This window comes from Geotrypetes seraphini, chromosome 2 (assembly GCF_902459505.1).
Source record: "Geotrypetes seraphini chromosome 2, aGeoSer1.1, whole genome shotgun sequence".
NCBI classification, from domain to species: domain Eukaryota; kingdom Metazoa; phylum Chordata; class Amphibia; order Gymnophiona; family Dermophiidae; genus Geotrypetes; species Geotrypetes seraphini.
The window spans coordinates 124925384-124940238 of NC_047085.1; the positions used below are offsets into that span (position 1 = coordinate 124925384).

At 39.8% G+C, this 14855-nt stretch overlaps 1 protein-coding gene across 3 annotated transcripts in view; it reads left to right on the forward strand.

Moving 5' to 3' along the window:
- PRKDC (protein kinase, DNA-activated, catalytic subunit) overlaps positions 1-14855 on the forward strand; it is a 524414-nt gene that overhangs the window by 190754 nt on the left and 318805 nt on the right. For all 3 annotated transcript variants that reach the window (XM_033933710.1, XM_033933711.1, XM_033933712.1), the window contains 2 exons: positions 2749-2952; positions 10986-11171. In XM_033933710.1, the coding sequence (XP_033789601.1) occupies positions 2749-2952; positions 10986-11171 (390 nt within the window). The remainder of the gene's footprint in view (positions 1-2748; positions 2953-10985; positions 11172-14855) is intronic.

Below are 14855 nucleotides of genomic sequence, written 5' to 3' on the forward strand. Positions count from 1 at the left end.
CCGTGCATTCTGATGCTGTTTTTAGGGACCTTGGTTTTGTGGGCAGACTCTTCTGTCCCTCCTTAGCAACCGTGGCTTTGTTATGTCACCTAGCTTATGGAATCCAGAAGGGATGTAACAGAATGGAAGATTAGGTTTATACCTTCGATAATCTTTCTGTTAGTCCCTGGAAGATTCCATACTACTTGCCCTCTATGTATTCACTCAGTTGTTTGGAGTAGCCTGCTCTTTCCTGCCTCAGCTACTCTCATTACAGGCTTGAAGATTTTCCAGCCAGTTGCCAGATCCTGTGAGGAGTTTCTGTGAGTATACACATTACCGAAGGCCTTTCTTGGGGTGCTCGCTGCACACTGCAGGTTAGTACTACATTGTTCCTCAATGTTTTTCTGAGTTGCCTTAGTGCCTGTTACTCACTTGTTAATGTTTTGCAGAGCAAGCCAGTTCATGATTTACTTTGTTGATGAGGATTCTCCCCATACCCCCTTGTCCTGGATTTACAGGTTTGTGCTTGGCTTTGGGACTGAACTAAGGTTGTTTACTATCTCTCATACTAGGGGGGTGGAGCATGTGTTCAGAAAAGATGTAAATTTCTGCAACACTTGGACTGCGGGTTGGGATTGAACACCTAGCATATGGAATTCTCCAAGGACTAACAGAAAGAAGATTATCGAAAGTATAAATCTAATCTTCCAATCAACAAACTAAAATTTCAAGATGAGTTTGTCTAGTATCTAAAATTCAAAATGATCTTTCAGAATAATTGCCAGACTTTCTGGCCAGACTTCCTCCTCACCTATTTTCTCTACAAAAAGTAACAATTCTATAACCTGCTGGTAAAATATCTCCAATAATGAGATCATTTGAACACGAAAGCCATGTCTCCATTAAAAATAGACAATCTAATTGTTCTTCTTCTAACGTATCCTTTATCAGCTGTGCTTTGCCTCTAACTGATCTTGCATTCAAATAAGCACAAGATAAATGTTGGAAATCTGTTAGTGCATGAGAATCTTGACAGGATATAAGCTTAAGATCCTGTCCAAATTTTCTCGTTACTCTAAAAGACCCCTGTGACCCAATTGTGTCTTTATAGGGTGGGGACCAGAATCTGAGCACTTGACCAATATTCGAGAAACAAGGATGGGATCTCTAGTTATATTTAGAGAGTAATGGACGGGAACAGCATTAAAAGAAGATACCTGACCACCCCATATATAAAGAAAAATAAAAAATTCCATTTTTAAAATACAGATAAATCACTGTTCTAAAAGAAAATTGACTTAACTAACTATGCAGTCAGTTTAACTAAATTACCGTGTGAGAATACTTTCTCTAAATCCAGGAGATTTAATTCACAAGTCACTTCACAAAGGTGCAAGCCTTTGACTTGCACCTTAGACAAAGCGCCAAATGGTTGCATGCCATTAAATGTCGTGTTTAAATCCTGCAGGGTCCAGTAGTTTTGGTTGACAGAGTCTACTCCCACGCCCAATGCGATCTCACAACCAGGACCCGGGGGGGGAGGGGGGGAAAGCAATGTCAACTGAACATACAGCAGGAGGGAAACAGCAGATGGAAAAGTTCACCCTGTGCTGGTGTTTAAATTCCGCAGAGTATATTCCCAAGCCCAATGTGATCTCACAACCAGGCCCCAGGAAAAAAAGCACAAGAGGGATGCCACTTTTGGGTCTTTGGTTTTAAGGGCAGACTCATCAGTCCCATCCTAGACTCAGGAGACAGCTTTGGTACGTCTCCTACAGTCAGGACTCATAAGTCCTTTGCACCAGAAGGAAATATTAGGTACTTACCTTGATAATCTTCTTTCTGGAATAAAGACATATGAGTCTTGACGCCCTGCCCTATCAGTCTGGAGTTCACCTGCCTATTGTTTCGGACAACCACATGTATCCTGATTCTCTTCTGTCAGATGATTAAAAGAATAAAGAAAAGAGAAGAGCGGGCAAGTAAGACTCTACGGGCTCCAAAAGTTGAATGCTGTCCGCATTTTTATGTTTTTTGTTCATTCCACCCAGTTTCCTTGAGATGGTGTTTAACTTGTGTGCTATTTGTTACAGAGCAGAACAGAATTGTTTGTTGTCAGGGAGATTCTCCATACACCCCCCTCTTTTGTTTTAGTGATGTTCAGTTGCTTTGGTACAAACTGAAGGGGGCTCTACAGTTAACTGGAGAAGGAGGTGAAGCTGAAGAATGTAAATTTCATCCTTCTGCAATCAACTCGCAAGTATAGGGAAATCGCCTACAGTCAGGATTCATATGGTCTTATTCCAGAAAGCAGATTATAGAGGTAAGTACCTAATCTTCCCATGTTGAGAGGAAAAGAGCACATTTATGATTCATGTATTTGTGAAACTTGTTGACTATTATGACTTGTTGCAGTTATGGTTTGTCCCCCCTCATGCTTGAATAATCTGCCAACAGAGAAGTAGTGGCAACCAAAGCATACCAGAATTTAAACATGCTTGAGAGAATCACAGAGTGCAGTGGTATGGGTAGAAGAAATGAGAGAAGAGATTGAATTATGTGAAACTTAGATTAAGAGGAGATGATACAAGCCAGTTGGCAGTGCAGTGTGTTCGGCTTTGGAATTGCTGGGTAACTTTTCAGGATTTTTTATGTTGCTTTTTTATGTTACTTTTTACCCATATACTGAAATTGATAGAGAACAAGAAAGGCACACTGGATGGGCCTTTGCACCTTTATCTGACAACCTCTGCTTTATTTCTGCAGTGTGAAGAACTGGTCAGTCTCTTGTTAAATACAGTGAAATTGTCTGTGCCTCTTTCGGGGACATCACAGAGAAATTTAATCAGTTTCTCCCACGGAGAGTATTTCTACAGTCTCTTCTCAGATACTATCAACACTGAACTGCTGAAAAACTTAAACATTGCTGTACTTCAGCTCATGAAATCTTCTGTTGATAATCCCAGAATGGTATGTATTTTTATTTATCTGCATTCATTGTTACAGAAAAAGCTTATACGTATCACAAGGATGCTATTTTAAATTTGTTTTTAATTTTTATTATATTTTACAGATAAGCACAATAGGTACTTTTTCTAAGAAACAAAATGCAGTCCAGGGAAGAGAGAAAAATAAAAAAGTAATCTTAAATAGATAATCAAGAAATAGCTCTCACAAATCATCTGGTCTAATATTAAGGTGTACTAACTATTATCCACTCAAGGTTACATCACCTATTCAACAGAACCAAAAGAAGGGAGGTCCAACCTCGTCTGCAGTAAAAAAAACAAAAAAAACCAGCCAGGAACAAACAAACCAAAACTGCAGATAAGTACAACGATGTAGGCAAATTTTATTGTGACAAGCAAACTATATATTAAAACCTTTTTACCAAATGGGGGACCCAACACGGTCCGTGTTTCGGACAACCTTCATCAGGGGTCCTATTAGGTACAGATATAACATAAAACACAATATTGTACATGGAGGTATGGAAGCCATAGCGAGTTTTGGTAATCAGAATGTCCAAAAAAGCAATATGGTATTCATGATATTCCATCTTGAACTTCAGGTTGCGATCACAGGTGTTAATCCATTCTAGGAATGCATGAAGTTTAGGAATGCTTCCTTTCCATAAGATAAGAACATCATCAATGTATCTTTTGTACAGTCTGACCTCATTTTGGTATTCGTGTGTAGTAAGGAATTTCTCTTCGAAATCTGCTACATATAAATTAGCAATATCGGGAGCCATGGAAGCTCTCATGGCTGTTCCCTTAATCTGTAGATAGAATTGACCTAGAAAACTGAAATAATTTTGTGTGAGTGCCATGGTTGCAGCTGTCAGAATGAATCTATTAGGTATGCGTTCTAATGTATTTCTATTACTCAATGTTTTTTCAATAATGTTTATAGCCTCCATTTGAGGAATGTTGGTATAAAGAGATTCTATGTCCAGTGTCACAAGGATGACATCTTCAAGATCTCCGTCGAAGTCATCCAGAGTATTAATCATATGGGCTGAATCTCGGATGTATGAGGGTATAAGAGGTACATAAGGTCGGAGGAAAAAATCAGTGAAATCTGATAAAGGTTCTAAAATGGATCCGATGGCTGAGATAATGGGCCTTCCTAGGGGATCTGTCATTGTTTTATGAATTTTTGACAATATGTAAATAGTAGGTGTAACGGGATTTTGATTAATCAAGAATTGTTTCTATTTTAGGGTAATATAGCCTGCATTGTGGGCTGTGTCTACTATTTCTTTAATGTCTTCCATAAGCAGAGGTGTAGGGTCATGGTCTAAGGGGATGTAAAAGGATGTATCTGTGATTTGTCTGTGAATTTCGTTAATGTACTTCTCCCTGTCCATGATGACTATACCACCTCCCTTATCAGCGGGTTTGATAACTAAATCATAATTTTTCTTAAGTTCATTAATCACCCTAGACTCCAAGGGGTCCATATTCTGTTGATGTTTTACAAATCTTTGTTTCTTTTCCATCTTCGCTAAATCTCTCAGAACGCAATCATAAAAGGTGGTGATAATAGGATCACATGTCCCTGGGGGAATCCATTTAGATTTCTTCTTAAGAATGGATTGATCTGTATACGTATTTATTGATTGATCTTTATTGAAAAAGTGGTGGATATGTAGTTTTCTTTTAAATTTATAGAGATCTATACATGTCTGAAAGGCATCATAGTGTGCGGTGGGGACAAAGGACAACCCTTTCTGTAAAACCTTAATTTGTATTGCTGATAATGAATGGGAAGATAAATTTATGACTGGTATCTCATTTATCGATTCCTGTTGTAGGGGGGATTGAATTGACCCCTGCCCCGGAAGGGGCCTCTCTGGCCCCCCCTGTATGATACCCTGTAATAATCCGTATTCCCCTGATATCTTCTGCTCCGACCTCCTTGATGGTATATATTGTTCGGAGTTTTCTGTAAATGTTGACCCTGATTCATTGTGCTCCAAAGCAATTCTAAAAAATGAGTACTATTATTTTGTGACTGTCTATATAATGGTCTATCTTGTTGTGGACTAGAGACTATAGGAATATTGGCATTAGTGGGACTGGTGACTGTTGATGTATATTCTTCGTCTGAACAGCTCCTAATGCGTTTTCTACCACGATCTACAGCTTGTGTGTAGTTGTTAGTGTTAAAATGAATTCTATTGTCTCTATTATCTCTATTATATCTAGTTTGAGATCTGGAATTACGGGAGTTAGATCTATATGATGGTCTCTTCTTTGGATATGTTCTAGACTTACCCCATGAGTATATGTTCCCATTTTGGTAGTCTAAAGTGTCTCATTTCAATTTATCCATTTTATTAGCTTTAATCTCTTTTCTATAGTCATTCATTTTACTATCTACATCCTGTATAATGAGATCGAAATTGACATCTTCTTTCTTAGCATATTCTAATTTGTCCTCAATCTTGGATCTAATGGTCTCAGATTTCTGTTTTGACGTCTCAATAAGGAGGATCATCAAGTCTAATGAACATTTGTTCAGGATACAACACCATTTGTCTAAAAAAGCCTGATCATCAGTGTACATGGTAGGTCCTTTCATGATACGTAGGCCTCTGGGAATCATCTGTTTCCGGCAATATTCTAACAGGAAAGCAAAATGAAGATCGGCTCTAATAATCTCTCTATTCATGGAGATAATCTCTTTCCAAGTGTCCAATAAGGACTGGGAATTTTCTTCTTCTTCCACAATGGGGGGTTGTTCCTCCAATAAATTACTGAGCCTTTCTTCCGGAAAGCTAAAGATATGATCCCAGGCAGGAAAGGCCATGTTGGACAAAAAAGCACAGAGCAACAGAACCAAAAGAAGGGAGGTCCAACCTCGTCTGCAGTAAAAAAAAAACCCAGCCAGGAACAAACAAACCAAAACTGCAGATATGTACAATGATGTAGGCGAATTTTATTGTGACAAGCAAACTATATATTAAAACATTTTTACCAAACGGGGGACCCAACACGGTCCGTGTTTCGGACAACCTTCATCAGGGGTCCTATTAGGTACAGATATAACATAAAACACAATATTAAAAATACAATAATATAAACAGTTGTAATAATAATAAAAATGAAAAGATAACAAATATTAAGAATAAGACAACAAGATGATCAATTTGACCATAGACTATAATATTAAGAAATTAAAAGCATGAGGACAAATATATGTTTTAAAAGGTGATAAGTACGCATGCCATGTCAATAGAAATGCGTGCAGAAAAGACAGAATTGATAATATTTTTCAATATTTGTTGTGACATATGTTTTTTCCTTTATCTACCATGGTATGTATTTTTACATTCATTCGTTTTTCTTTTTTCTCTTTCTCCATTTCGTTGCTCATATTTTCCTTCATTATTTAAATTTGATGCTATTATTTATGTATTATTATAACACTTGTTCTCCTTTTTTTCTTTCTTTTCTTTGCACTACCTTATTGGCTTATGTTCCGTCACAGTTCGTTCATACTTAACACTAGCAGTCATTTATTATCAATTCTGTCTTTTCTGCAGGCATTTCTATTGACATGGCATGCGTACTTATCATCTTTTAAAACATATATTTGTCTTCATGCTTTTAATTTCTTAATATTATAGTCTATGGTCAAATTGATCATCTTGTTGTCTTATTCTTAATATTTGTTATCTTTTCATTTTTATTATTATTACAACTGTTTATATTATTGTATTTTTAATATTGTGTTTTATGTTATATCTGTACCTAATAGGACCCCTGATGAAGGTTGTCCGAAACACGGACCGTGTTGGTAAAAAGGTTTTAATATATAGTTTGCTTGTCACAATAAAATTCACCTACATCGTTGTACATATCTGCAGTTTTGGTACATCACCTATTCTCCATAGCCTTTCTAACTGATGTAGTTCAAAGAAGACATATATTTCACTTCTGTTAAGATACATTTCAATGGAGATTTCAAGAAAGAAAAAGCTCCCAGAGCTAAAACTCTTGATTTAAATTTAAGAAATTATTTCTGCCTTGCCTGAGTGGCTCTGGAAACATTTGGAAAAATCTGTGCTTTTTCTCCATAATAAGCATTTTCTTCTTAAAATAAACTTTCAGAACTTAAAACCTTATCGATATTTGAAGAGAAAGAGGCCGAGAGAGTTGAAAACTCAGAGAAATTGTACTGAGTATCTTCAAGAAAACCAGTTAAATCAATAATATCTTTACTTCCTCTAGACAACACCTCTGGGGCTTCTGAAATTTCTTAGGCATTTAATAACAATCAGTAATTAAAATATCATCATTACTCAGAGCTAATACTTTCTTCATAGTTTTCTCAGCAGAATCTCCACTGATAACGGAGAGCAGAGAGAAAATTTAGAAACCTTAGATTAGAAACCTAACCTGATTCTCCAAAATATCATTTTGTCTATGAAGAAATAAACTATCCTTTATCCCAGTAGTCCTACCGTAATTTTCTGTAGGGAACCTAACTGAGATTCAATCCAATTACTGAAACTTTTATTCTATATCCTCCACTTTAGAAATTACCTGTTGAGAAAATAAACAAAGCTGCTTTACTGGACCTTGCAGCATTGCTACAGTCTGCTTTACCACTTTCCATGCAACAAACAAGGAAGTCTATGATGCATTAATATGACACAATACTTTTTTATAGTGCAGTAGGGATGGTATGCTGAACCAAAGGGTTGTCTATCTGCATTCACAAGCATATTGCAGAAGATATCAATCACAGCTTTTTAACTTAGTTTCCTTCACCCCTGTCTCTGCTGCCCCCTTCAGTTCTTCCTTGTGCAGGCGAGCATGAAGGTGTCATTCTGATTTGCTCCATTTATTTCTTTATTATTTTGTGGGAGGGGGGGTTGGTTTGTTCACAGTTTTTTTTACAATGCTCACAGGATTGCTGTTCCTGCTTGGAGAGGAGTAGACTTTAGTCTGCAGCTGGCTGGTGTATCCTTCAAGAACCTGTTCAGCCAGCCTGCTGAAGATTTGTGGAGCTCGGGGTTCTGGGCATGCAACACTTACATGTTTTCTTGACTTGGTCAGGATCTTGAGCACAGGCTTAGGCATCAATAGTTTCCTTCGGGGTGCTCAGGGTGCCAGCAGCATATGAACCTAAGAATAGCCTTACTGGGTCAGACTAATGGTCCATCAAGCCCAGTAGCCCGTTTTCACGGTGGCCAATCCAGGTTACTAGTACCTGGCCAAAACCCAAAGAATAACAACATTCCATGCTTCCGATCCAGGGCAACAAGCAGAGGCTTCCCCATATCTTAATAACAGACTATGGACTTTTCCTCCAGGAATTTGTCCAAACCTTTCTTAAAACCAGCTAAGTTATCCACTTTTACCACAAGCTCTGGCAATGCGTTCCAGAGCTTAACTATTCTCTGAGTGAAAAAATATTTCCTCCTATTGGTTTTAAAAGTATTTCCCTGCAGTTTCATTGAGTGCCCCCTAGTCTTTGTAATATTTGACAGAGTGAAAAATCGATCCACTTGTACCCATTGTACTCCACTCAGGATTTTGTAGACGTCAATCATATCTCCCCTCAGCCTTCTCTTTTCCAAGCTGAAGAGCCCTAACCTTTTTAGTATTTCCTCATACGAGAGGAGTTTCATCCCCTATATCATCTTGGTCACTCTTCTTTGAACCTTTTCTAGTGCCGCTATATCTTGAGATAGGGAGACTAGAATTGAACGTAATACTCCAGGTGAGGTCTCACCATGGAGAGATACAGAGGCATTATAATATCTGTAGTCTTGTTAACCATCCATTTTTAAATAATTCCTAGCATCTTGCTTGCTTTTTGGCTGCCGCTGCCGCACATTGGGCAGAAGGTTTCATCGTATTGTCTACAATGGCACCCAGATCCCTTTCTTGGGCGCTAACCCCCAAGGTGGACCCTAGTATCTGGTAACTGTGATTTGCATCACTTTGCATTTGTCTGCATTAAATTTCATCTGTCACTTGGATGCCCAGTCTTCCAATTTCCTAAGATCTGCCTGCAATATTTTACAATCCGCATGCATTTTAACAACTTCGAACAGTTTAGCGTCTACAAATTTAATCACCTCACTCGTCATCCATTTGCTCTTCATAGAAAAATAGAGGTGTTTGAACCTTTGACTGCTAAATTTCACTAAATCCACTGGGGTATTATCTCTGGATCTCTTTAAGCGATATTTGATTGAGAATCTGAAAATCCATACTGACTCTTATTCCACCTATAAATAAGATCTACTATTTTCCTTCAAAGAAAACCTATAATCCTTTGGCTCTGTTGATGAGGTCAATCACTTACATGAACCCTAGCTGCAAATAAGTCATTTTGATGGGACTGGACTGATACAATGCCATTATTGAGGAATGCAACAGGTCTACATTCACCAACTACAGTTGGTACAGAATTTGACAGCCCATATTCCTGTTCCTTGAGAATATTATATTGGCTACCAATAGAAAATCAATCAGATTCAGTGTGATGCTTGATTAATTAGTTATTGACTACAGAGGAACTTGGGGCTCCTTTTATCAAGGTGGGTTAGCGGGGTTAGCACGTCGGATATTTCATCACACGCTAACCCCCGTGGCAAGTCAAAAAACTAATGCCTCGTCAATGGAGGCGTTAGCGACTAGCGTGGCAGGCGGTTTAACACGCGGTATTCTGCGCATTAAAGCCCTACCGCACCTTGATAAAAGGAGCCCTTGCCTTTTGTTAAGTTACTTTGGGACAAGTTATGTCCAGTTGTGCTGGTTTCGATTGTTGGATCAAATATTGCTTTCAGGTTCCTTTGTTGTGATTAACTCAGTTAATAGACTCTTGTCGTGGCCTGTTGCCATGAAGTGCATTTGTCTAGTTAAGATTGTACTGTAACTGTCTAAGTTTTAGAATCTGAAAGTTGTTTCAGCTAGCTTTTGAGGATTTATTTTATTTTTTATTTAAAAAATTAATCAACTGCCTAATCCTAGGCGGCTTTACAAAAGTAACATTCACAGAATGGAACAAGCAAGATTTATACAAACATCTCAAATTACAAGTCATTCCATGTAAACAATGGTTTTGCAGATCCTCACAATACACTCATCTTAAAACCAGCATTGAGCAAAAACATCTTTTATTAGAATGCTTCTATAAAAAGTGTCATTTTAAGCATTTTTTTGATCTTCTGAATATCAGATAGCGCTTTTTGCGGTCCAGTTAGTTTGTTCCACAGCGTTACTCCAATGATGTAAATAGCAGAAGTTCTCGTAATGTATTTTTGAAAAGTCCATCAATGACAATCGTATCTCACCCTCAGACCGCAAAGTTCATAATTTGCAATAGATACCAAGGAATCCCATGGTAAATGACTTTGTAAACCAAAGTTAATAGGGTAGGAGTTGATTAGTTGATGGATGTACTATATGAGGCATAATGTCCATAGATTTTCTTATAGTGGCTTCTATTGAAAACAAATACTGTGAGACTTAAAAATTTGTTGTTGTGTTTTCAGGTTTTGCATTATTTGTGTATGTATTTTGTAAACCGTTTTGAGTAAATCTCTGGATAGGCAACTTATTTTAACAAATATCATGATACCTTGGTGTTACCTATATAACAGTGGTCTCAAACTCAAACCCTTTGCAGGGCCACATTTTGGATTTGTCGGTACTTGGAGGGCCTCAGGAAAAAAAAGTTAATGTCTTATTAAAGAAATGACAATTTTGCATGAGGTAAAACTCTTTATAGTTTATAAATCTTTGCTTTTGGCTAAGTCTTAATAATAATATTGTAGTTTATAGCTAAAGAGACATATGATCAAGAAATTGTTTTATTTTACTTTTGTGATTATGATAAACATACCGAGGGCCTCAAAATAGTACCTGGTGGGCCGCATGTGGCCCCCGGGCCGTGTGTTTGAGACCACTGCTATATAACATAGTAACATAACAGAAGACAGCAGATAAATCCAAGCATTTATTTTTCCTCTGAAGGTGGGTACCATTCTGAATGGAATGTTGGATCAGTGCTTTAGAGACCGCACTGTGCGGAAGCAGCAAGGTGTTAAGATGGTGACTGCAGTACTTCAAAACTGGAAAAAACTGGATAGTTGGTGGGATAAGGATTCTGCTCCTGAGAGTAAAATGGCAGTGCTGACCTTACTGGCTAAAGTTCTTCAGGTAATGTGTTTGTGCTTTGTCTGGGGAATTGTGTAGAGGAAATGTCTTTAATTTTATTCATTTTTTAACTTCACTAAAAATAAACAGTAGATGAAATGGACAATGATGGCGATAGAATTAATAGAACAGAATCATATATGCTGGACTGCACCTGTTTGTGTTTTTCTTTCATTAATTTAGATCATATTCTTAATCAGAATATAAAATAAAGCTTTATCAGTTTCTGCATATTGAGCTTTAATGAAGACAACAAAATAATTCAGTAGAGATAGGTATCTTTGTAAAGTTTATACATGTTTAGAGATGGTTTAGGTCCTTGGTCTCCATCCTTTTTCATGTAAACAGCCATAGTGTGAATACAAGAAAGCTCTTAGGGCAGGGGTGTCCAATGTCGGTCCTCGAGGGCCGCAATCCAGTCGGGTTTTCAGGATTTCCCCAATGAATATGCATTGAAAGCAGTGCATGCACACAGATCTCATGCATATTCATTGGGGAAATCCTGAAAACCCGACTGGATTGCGGCCCTCGAGGACCGACATTGGACACCCCTGTCTTAGGGCAAACAAAAGACTTAAAGCTTACATGTAGTACTAATTTTGTAAATCACCTTGACTTGCTTGTCCAGACTGGGTATTAAATATAAAAATTACTGTATATACTTGAATATAAAACGATTTAAATATATGCCTGGCAAGGTATCCTTTTTCCTCCAAAAATGGAGGAAAAAAGGCTGACTCAAATATAAGCCGGGGGAGGGGTTAAATATTCATGTGCCTTGCCCTGCCAGGATCTTCACCCAGCCCCCCTCATTCCCTGCCAGGCTTTCCACCCTGTCCCCCCTGCCTCCCTGCCAGGCTCTGCACCCTGTCCCACCTCCTGCCCTGTACCCTGTCCACCCTCTCTCAAGATGTCCTGCAGGCCTCCACTGAGCCTGCCTTATGACCTGGTAGTCCAGTGGTAGGCCGAGACACGATGGATTCCTCCACTCTCATGTCCCGGCCGACTCTGACAATTTTTTTACCTCCCTTCCCGCCTCCCTACCCCCCCCCCATGTAACATTTTGAATCCCTGGTGTCCAGCGGTGTACTGGGCAGGAGTGAGCTTTCTGCGCTCCTGCCCCGCGCTGAGCCCCCCCCTCCCTGAATGGCTGCCTTGAGTTCTCACGGCTCAGCGGTATACTGGGCAGGAGTAAATTTTTGTGCTCCTGTCCGGCCCTGAGTCACAGCCATTCAGCGAGTGACTCAGCGCCAGGCAGGAGTGCAAAAAGCTCACTCCTGCCCGGTACACCACTGGATTGCAAGAACTCACAGCAGCCATTCAGAAGGGCTCAGCATGGGTCAGGAGCGCAGAAAGCTCGCTTCTACCCGATACAACGCCGGACCACCAGGGATTCGAAAAAGTACATGGAGGGAGGCGAGAAGGTGATAAAAGAAATTGTCAGAGTCGGATGGGACAGGAGATGGAAGGGATCCCTCCTGTCCTGGCCCACCAGGTCATACGGTAGGCCGGTGGAGGCCTGCAACAAGTCCTGGAAGGGGGTGGGGGGGCGGGGGGGCGTTGACCCAAATATAAGATGAAACCCCCATTTTTGGGGCCCCAAAATCTCATCTTATATTCGAGCATAAACGGTAATACTAATATTGACTGTACAACACTTCATGGATATATTTTAAAAGCTCACTTTATTTTGGATTGGCAACAGTAGCAAATTCTGTCAATGAGTCACCCGAGCCGTACACTTCAGAGATTGTTTGCAGTTACTATATCAAGTGGACAAGATTGAAATTAACACATTTACAGGCTTTGAAGAGCATTTCAGCCAACTATGTGAGGGCCTCAGTGGAGAACTTTGAAGGCCGAATATGGCCTGTTTTCAAATATTGGAGTCCACTGGCTTAGGTCATGCCCTTAAAGCCTACCTGCATCAAGCTGGAAAAAAAAGCTTTAGTTCTAATTTGGCTTTCAGTGCCAAAACATTTTTATCCTCTTTTCAGAGAGTGCTCCTTTGGAAATCATCATGATTTCTGTTTTTTGGAAAAATCATTTTAATTTTGATTGGATGAAATTATACTGCTTTCCATTACTGTGGTATACTGTGGTTTTAAGGGCTTGTTACCTATAACAGTGAATTAGTAAAAGACAACATATGGAGAAATATGTCTATGGTCTACAAAAAAATGCATTATGAGGACTGGGATGTTTTTGCCAGAGAGGAAGAGATAAGGCCAAGTTTCTGTGGAGTGATGGTTGGAGAGAAGGGCATGAGAAGTGATTGCTGGCTGAAGGCTTGGTTTAGGGTAGTGATGGCAGCTCATGACAAAGGGCTCTGAGAAATGACTAGCTGGCCCCATGTGATTTAAAGCAGCAAGTGAGAGAGAAAATACTGAGCAAGTAGCAGTCTATGCAGCTACAGTTCTCTTTGATTAAAGAAACAGAACCTTTTGAGTTAGGTTATTTCTCAATTAATTTTTCTGCTTCCAGTTAGTTTGTAATCCAATTTTTGACCTTGATTTGCATTTATAATCCGTAGTCATCTGAAATTTGTGTTCATCAGTCTTCTAGTTTCTTTTTCCAAACTAGTTCAGTCCCAATCCTTGGAATACCTGGGAGTCTTCATCACAGCAGAAGGTTATGTCTATCTTCTAGAGCAGAGGTCTCCAAAGTCTCTCCTTGAGGGCTGAATCCAGTCGGGTTTTCAGGGTTTCCCCAATGAATATGCATTGAAAGCAGTGCATGCACATAGATCTCATGCATATTCATTGGGGAAATCATGAAAACCCGACTGGATTGCAGCCCTCAAGGAGGGACTTTGGAGACCCCTGTTCTAGAGTTATGCAGATAGAAGCTTTGCATCCAGATAACGAGCTTGTTGGCCAAACCTGCTTCGTCCATTCGGCACTACCTCCACATGCTAGGCTCCATGACAGCCACAATAGACGTGGTCCCTTGGGCAAAGGCTCACATGTGTCCTGTCCAGAACACGTTGCTATCGCGGTGGTCACCTCAATCGGACTTTCTGCAGATGTCTCTGCTGTGGACTCCAGAATCCCGGGCCAGCATGGGCTGGTGGCTCTGCCCACAGGCGTTAAGAGGCATGCCTCTCAGAATAGCCTCGTGGGTAGTTGTGACAATGAATGCCAGTTTATTAGGCTGGGGGGCTCGCTGCAATGAACACCTGATCCAGGGACATTGGTCAGCCTCCCAAAGGAAGTAGTTGATCCAACAGTTTGGAACTTCAAGCTATTCAATTGGCATTGCAGAGATTGCAGAAGAGTCTGGAGGGACAAGCAGTTTGAATCTTCTTGGACATTGCTACTGTGGTGTATGTCAATTGCCAGGGAGGTACCAAGAGTGTGCAGCTTAGTCTGGAGTCTCACTTACTGTTCATGTGAACAGAGCTTCATCTTCAGGCTCTCTCAGCAGCATATGTAGCAGGAGTGGACAGTGTCCAAGCCAATTTCCTCAGCAGACAGTAGTGCTTCCCGATTTCCAATTCAAATTGATTTGTTTTTTTAAAAAAAATCGGCCTCGCTGATTCGGTTACCAACCCTCCCCCCTCGTCCCCTAAAGCAGGAGTGGCAGCGCTGCCTCTTGCTGGCCGTCCATTGCCGCTCCTGCTTTAGGGGGCAAGGGGGGAGGGCCAATCGGGAACTGCTGCAGTGCTTAGACGCTCTTAACACCGTC